We start from the raw sequence: 7,375 nt of genomic DNA, 5'->3' as shown, positions 1-7,375 counted from the left end.
ATATTAAAAATTAGACAATAAAAGTAACATTATTATATAATTATCTATGAGATACTTCAAAGTTCAAACACACGATAATATAAAGATTACAAATACACAATACATCAAGCCTTGTACTACTATCATACCAAATACTTTTTGACTTTATCTTCAATGAAACCTCATGCGAAGGCGTTTATAGTTGTTTTTAAATGAAATTACAAACCAAATATTGGTATGTGTCATGTTGCTCAATTGAAAAAAATTTCATATATTTGTTAACTAATAGTTACAAACGTTGATATTAAATCCTCACATAAAAGAATTACGTTAGACATTTTTCTCTAAGTTTTCACTCAGCTAACAATACAATCAAAACCTTATTCTTAAGCAAAAGATAATTATTAAAAAGTAACACAATCACATATATGCAGAGAGATATAATAAGCTGCATCATATGGCCACGCTGCGGAGAACAACAGTTTCAATAGTGAGACCAGGACCAAAACCGAAAAGTACACCCCAATCAAGTCCTTCTCCGGTGGTTTTAAGTCCTGCTTCAAGTGACTTCTTTCTCATCAAATCCATAATGAAGAACACACATGCACTTGACATGTTACCATAATTGCTAAGCACATCTCTGGTGGCTTTCATCTTCTCTGGCTTCAAGTTCACCTTCTCTTCAACTTGGTCCAAAATTGCACGTCCACCAGGATGTGCAATCCAAAATATTGAGTTATAATCAGATATACCTAGTGGATCAAAAGCTTTACTGAGTGCATTATTGATGTTTTGTGAAATAATATCCGGAACACTCTTGTTAAGATAGAATGTAAGTCCAACTTCACGAAGGAGACCACCGATGGCTCCATGGCTGTTAGGGACAAGTTGTTGATCAGTTGAAACAATCTCAAAGAGAGGATTCTCAACCTCTGGAACAGGATCAGAACCAATGATAATCGCAGCAGCTCCATCGGCAAACAATGCTTGCCCTACAAGACTATCCATGTCTGTCTCACTAGGACCACGAAAAGTGACTGAAGTATTTTCAGAACAAACAATAAGCACACGAGCATCCTTGTTGTTTTCAGCCAAGTCCTTAGCCAAACGAAGGACAGTGCCGCCAGCGAAGCAGCCTTGGTGGTACATCATGTACCTCTTGACGCTTGGGTCGAGCCCTAAGAGTACGATGAGTTCGTAATCAACGCCAGGCAACGCAACACCGCTGGTGGTGCAGAAGATCAAATGTGTGATCTTAGACATTGGCTGACCCCATTCCTTGATTGCCTTAGTTGCAGCCTCTTTTCCAACCCTTGGTACCTCCCTGATCATCATGTCTTCCCTTGCATCCAAGGACGGTGCTTTATATGCGCACATGTTAGGATTCTCCTTCAGTATTTCTTCCGTTAGATACATATGTCTGTTCTTGATCTGTGTTCTCTCACCTGAAATAATAATATGTAATTCACATCCATCAAGTTATTTGTCAAATATAAAAATTGTTTATCACCATTTTTATTATTTTTGTCACATTTGTAAATTTTTTGAGCTATTTTTGTAGTGATTTGAATCTTTAGATGCTATTTTAATAGTTTATCCAAAAACTTATAATTATAAAAATAATTTTATCGTTAAATAGTTATTATTATTATTAACATTAAGCAGTGAATATGATATATCGTATAATATGTTAATTATTACGTATTAAATAATATAAATCTAAAACGACGAATTTTTTTTAATAAATATTTAAAATAAAACAAAACTATAAAACTACGTACAAATGCGCTGAAATTTCTTCTTGAGGTCGGTCATGTGCTCGCTATTAGTTACTCTAAAATAGTAATCTGCGTATGTGCTCTGATCAACACAGTTTGGTGGATTTGCTGTGCCAATCGCTAAGACGGTTGCAGGACCTTCTGCTCTTTGAACCTTGCGGATGTCACTTGCAGACACCATCTTCTCTTAGCTGTGTTTTTTGGAATAGCAAAGCTTGGCTATGTTGTTTGGGATAGGAAAGCTTATTAGCTATGTTCTTTGGGATTTTGGTGAAGACTTAGGCAGGGGGAGGGGGGATATTTATATGCATGAGAGTAGGGGCATATGTGGCATTGAATGGACGAAATGGAACATACATAGAAAAAGCGTGCTCAAACGATGTTCTCTGACTTCTTGGTTGTTTTATTGCTTTACTTTGACTTTGATTGATTGTTTATATATCATTAATTTATTTTACATATTTGTGGATGGCGGCTCAGATTGGTGGTATATTTCTTTAATTCTTTATAGTGCTGTATGTATATATTTTGTGTTTGGTAGAATATATTGTATTTATTTGTTGTTTCGCTCTTTTTTTTTTCTTTTTTTTTTTTTATGGCAATCGACTTTGATTTGGTTTGTTAGAAACATCTTAGTTTTGGGCATATCATCGAATAGGTGCATGCAGTAGGTAGCTGGGCACACGCGCTTTTTATTACCATTAAATCTCTCGAATTATATTTGTGTGTTACTTATTAACTAGTGGTACTTAATTAAAAATGTTTGTGTGTTACTTATTAACTAGTGGTACTTAATTATATTTATTCATAGTTAAGTAATCTTATTATTTTTATATAAATTTGGATATTCAAAGACGATGTATTTGACTGGGTGTGTGAGGAGTTTGGTGGATGCTGACACTGGAGAGTCACTCCACGCCTCTATAATTCTTGTATGTATTTATTTGATTTATATTTTTTTTAAAAAAAATATTATATCTGTTATTTTTAAAATATTTTATATTAAAATATATTTGTGTATGTACATATTAATATATTCTATATTTATAAAATCTATCAATACTTTTTTTTTTTGTAATATTCTTTAATATGATGTTCATTTAATAAAATCTAATAGTTCATAAAAAGTAGTATATCCAATACGCACAAAATTGTTAGGCTCATTTTAGATAGACGATCAGTCTAAAATCAGTACAAGTTTTTTGAGCTTATTTGATACACCATCAAATTTAAAGCATTAGATTAGGTTGATAAAAGATCTAATAATTTATATTTAATCTATAAATAACTTATTGAATTTATAAATAACTTATTAAAATTTACACTAAAAAATAACAAGTCTTTCAATATTTTAAATTTGTCCCAATAATAAAATTTGACCAATTCAATAATCAAGTCCTCATTTTAGCTCAGCCTTAATTATCAACTATATATAGTCTCATTCATGATTGGGTCTTAGTAAATGAAAATTTCTTCACATTGTTGCTTGGTATCTGGATTAAGCTTTAATCAAATTGCTGATTTCTAATGGTAACAAATTGTAGACATTAGCGCACGCTTCAACCAGGTTGTCGAGAATAAGTGTGTTACAGTTGAGCCTCCTAATGATCCTACATTTGTGTATGGACAAAACGGTGTTGCTGTGGCATTGTCATTATCCAGCTTATCCTTTTGAACATGGTGATTTCTCTGGTAGTTGGTCTTCTCAAATAATTTAAGTAGTTCAAGATGTGCAGCCTCCTCCAACATGCAAGAAAGATTCTGCCTTATGGGTATTAAGCTAGTTGTATATAGAATATTCATTCAATCCTAAGATACCACCTAAGGTCACCACAAGAAAAATGTTGAGTGCTGTCGAATTTACCGGCAAGTAAATCCGACGCTGAACCTTGTTTAATGAAACGCTGCATTTTGGTTACACTCACCACGTTACCGTTAGATTAATCCAATGGTAAATCCGACGGTAATCGTGCCCTAAATTCGAACTGCAAACCCTCTTCCCCTTTATTTTGAAATTGGTTTCTATCTCTAATCTCTCACCTTCCTCTCTCTCTCTCTCTCTCTCTCTCTCTCTCTCTCTCTCTCTCTCTCTCTCCCTCTCTAACCTCTCAATCTCTCTCTAGTCCTGTGCCGTCGTTGCTGGAACTGTCGTTGCTGCCCTGCCCTGTCGCCGCTGCTCGAAACGCCCCCTTTTCTGTTCTCTGTTCTCGCCGGTGTTGCCCTACTGTCGCTGGAAAGGCCACCCATTTCTGTTCCAGGTTTTCTCTCTTCTAATTAGTTTAATTAGATTAATTCTGTTTTAGTTGATTTTAGGTGGTTAGGGGTTTTCATTGTATTTGTCTTTCATGCTATTTAATTTCTGTCTAGTTAATCTTAATTTCATTTAGTTAGTTGATTTTTAGTACATAGTTTAGGTAGATTAATTTCTGTTGTAAATTGATTTTAGGTGGTGAGGTTAGGATAATTTAGTTAGATTGATAGGTTCTGATCTCTACTCAATGTCTTTGGAATTATTATCTGAGATTGCCGATTGTTGTTGCTGGGATAATTTGAATTAGATCGAGTGGGACACGTGGTTGAAGTAGAGGGCGGGCTTCCAACAAATCCCCTAGGGTTGCCTAGTCATCGCCCGCTATCCTAGCTATCCCGTTGACCCCTGTGACGTCACAGGCGGGTCCATCGGACTAGCAATTTATCATGGTCCCAAACCCGAATTGGGTGCCTCCTTCTGCTACGCCACCTGCAGATGCAGCGACGATGTCGATAGAGCCTGCGGAGGGTGATACCTCCAATGCCCCCGAGCAGGATGCCCTTCCACCATCGCCCGTCATCCGGCTGAGGATTTGGCCCGATGGCATGCATTCATGAGTTTAATTTTTTTATATTAAGTTTGTTTATCTTAAGTTTGTTTATGCTAAGTTTGTTTATCTTATTTGATTGTTAATGTGCGGTTTGTTCTCTGACAGGTTTGCACCGAACCCCAATGCTTGTACACAGGAGATATCCGAGGTTATTAAGTCCATACGACCATCCGTGGCCGATTTACACGCAGATCCCGGCTAAACCCAAAGAGTGCTGGTTTCAAAAGTGGGCGGTAATAACCCAATTTGGTTAGAATTAATTTACTGTATTTGAACTGTATTTTATTCCAATTAAATAATGTTGGTGAATCACTTTCTACAGTTGAAATTCATATAGGATGTATAGCATAACCTCATGATCCGGAAGATCTATGACTACCGGACATCCAAACGTTTTTAGCAGATGATGAGCGATGTTCGTAAGGGAAAAGACCACCTAAACTTGTGGATCTGTCCAAAATAGGAGCCTTTGACTCGAAATCGTATCACTGTTCTTTTTAAAAACTAGAAAAAAGAATACTATTTAAATAACACAAAACAAGCATATACATGTACAAAACTTCTTACTCAAGTAACCTATACATATTATATACATACAAATCATACAACTCATATCCCTCTTACATAATATAATATTGATGGCGAGGAATAAGTAAATAAAAACTAAACAGCATTATCGACTAAGCGAAACGCAATACAACCCTTCATGAGCTTTTTCATTCGTCTCCTGAAAAGATAAAGCTGTAGGGAGGTGAGAACCTAACCACACAGTCTCACCACAGAGTTTCAGAATTGTCATAATAAGATATTTAAAGAGAAATCTATTTTTAAGCTCAGTGATTATTGTTCATCTTTTGAATCTTTTAAAAACCCACAATTAGTCATCCAAAAACCCTTTTCGAAAAGCAATATTTAAATATCCAGAAATCTAAAACCTTTCTTTTCTTATAAGAAAATCCTAATCAGAAACCAACCACGCAATCAATCAACACAATCATCAATTCAGCACCAAAGCTCATTCTGAAAAGTAGCACACCAAGACAAAAACAGGCAAAACAGACAAAGAAAGCACATGTTTAGGTAGCAGTTACAGTAAATAGTTCAGGTAGCAGTTAATAACAGTTTAACAATTAGGAAAACCAAAACAAATTCAAACCTAAGCAAAGCATACAAATGCATATGATGCATGCTTGTCCTATGGCTAATGAGCTCATCTGTCGGTTATACAACCAACCGGATAAGTCCGGTTTGCTAAACCCTTAGACTGTCCCCCGACGTGCATCCCCATGAGTCTATGCATAGCTTTTTCTCATATATATATATCAAATTTTTCAATGGGGGTACCATTCCCGAAAATTTATACGTGCCCGGTCACCCTTACGTCGTAGGGTCAACAGAGTATCAAGTCTCAACATGGAGCAAGTGGTGGCAAGCCACTGCGTCTACCCAGGGAAACTTGTGTCTCAGATAATTCAAATTCATAAGCCACATGAATAATTCATTCAACATTCATCAATAAACTTCCAATTATAAAATTTCGGCAGTATCTCCTCTAAAACTCGGACTCTGCCACCCTTTTTGAGTCCCATCCAAACATTCCTCAAACCCTTTCTCAGCCATTTCCAAATCTCAATCATTTTCCAAAATTCAACCAGTTCTAATATCAAATTATTTTCAAATTCAACCATTTCCAATAATAAATCTTTTTCAAATTAAACCAGGTCAAATATTAAATCATTTGTAAAATCAAACTAATTCAAAATTAAACCACTTCCAAAATTAATTCATTTTCATATCTCAAATCATTTCCAAAGCCGATTCATTTACATTATCAAAATAACTTCAAAACCAAGAAAAACCACTTTTCAAAGTAATCAACTAAATAACTTTTCAAACTAATTTCTTTTCAACAATCACACACCACTCAAGCAATCAAGCAATCAGTCACTCAGTCCAACAAACAATCACATTTGTAAGACAATCATAATCACAGACATATGTTTCTCACATTAATATCTATTTATAACAACTCTATAAGATAAAATAAATTTTAAGAAAAACCCCTACCTCGATTAGTCGCAAGTTGCATAATTAAACTCATTAAATCCTTATTCTCATATTAATTGGCAGTAACCACAGAAATTTCCAAGCAACCGCAAGGATCACGACAACAACCACATATTTGACATAATTTAGAATTAACGCAGAATGGATATTAAGCGATATTAGAACATAATTGATAATAGAGTATTGCGGTAAACAAAAATGGAACCAAATAATCTCACCACCATAAACAAAATAGGACAACACATTAGTAGCTTCCAACTGACCAAATAGCAGCTCCGACAGCGACTGGAAGCTCTAATGGTTTAGCAATAACCTCAATTTTGACAAGCAATCACCGGAACCAAATCTCTACAGTAACAAACCTCAACATCATTTACAGACTTTAACAGAACGCTAATATTCTCGAGGGTTCCAGAAAAGAGAAATTACCATACTCAGAAAGGTCGACAGTGTAGAAGAATGCGGTAGCTCCGATGGTAACTTCCGATGGTGAGAATTGCGGGGAGGACCAACGGCAGTGGCGATATCGGGGTAACCACCCTCCACCATCGCATCCTCCTCCACACTCGCAAGCTCTTTCTCCCTTTTCGTGTGTTCGTGTTATGTCTCTCTCTCCTCGCGTCAGATCCTCGCGGTGGCTTGAAGGCTTCAGAATGGCAATGGCAGTGGGTGACCTAACGGTGGGAAGTT

General features: G+C 35.9%; 1 protein-coding gene across 1 annotated transcript; it reads right to left on the bottom strand.

Annotated features, from left to right (window-relative positions):
- Window positions 1-226: 226 nt before the first annotated feature.
- LOC148566703 (stilbene synthase 1) lies at window positions 227-2,038 on the bottom strand. Its single transcript, XM_088483842.1, has 2 exons — window positions 1,761-2,038; window positions 227-1,424 (listed from the first exon to the last, which is right to left on the bottom strand). Exons 1-2 carry the CDS (start codon window positions 1,936-1,938, stop codon window positions 433-435), a joined length of 1,170 nt encoding a protein of 389 aa, XP_088339968.1. The 5' UTR covers window positions 1,939-2,038; the 3' UTR covers window positions 227-432.
- Between the last annotated feature and the right edge of the window lie 5,337 nt (window positions 2,039-7,375).

The sequence above is a fragment of the Arachis ipaensis genome, chromosome B4, assembly GCF_059453495.1.
Source record: "Arachis ipaensis isolate K30076 ecotype BB chromosome B4, ASM5945349v1, whole genome shotgun sequence".
Taxonomy (NCBI): Eukaryota; Viridiplantae; Streptophyta; class Magnoliopsida; order Fabales; family Fabaceae; genus Arachis; species Arachis ipaensis.
The sequence above is the reverse complement of the archived record's forward strand: the minus strand, read 5'-3'. Positions and strand labels throughout refer to the sequence as shown.

What these genes read in the sequence shown, in the direction of transcription:
- LOC148566703 (XM_088483842.1), bottom strand. Translation starts at nt 1,938, where the DNA reads ATGGTGTCTGCAAGTGACATCCGCAAGGTTCAAAGAGCAGAAGGTCCT. An exon ending in GAAGAAATTTCAGCGCATTT is followed by an intron (nt 1,425 to 1,760) that starts GTACGTAGTTTT and finishes TTATTATTTCAG; the next exon opens with GTGAGAGAACACAGATCAAG.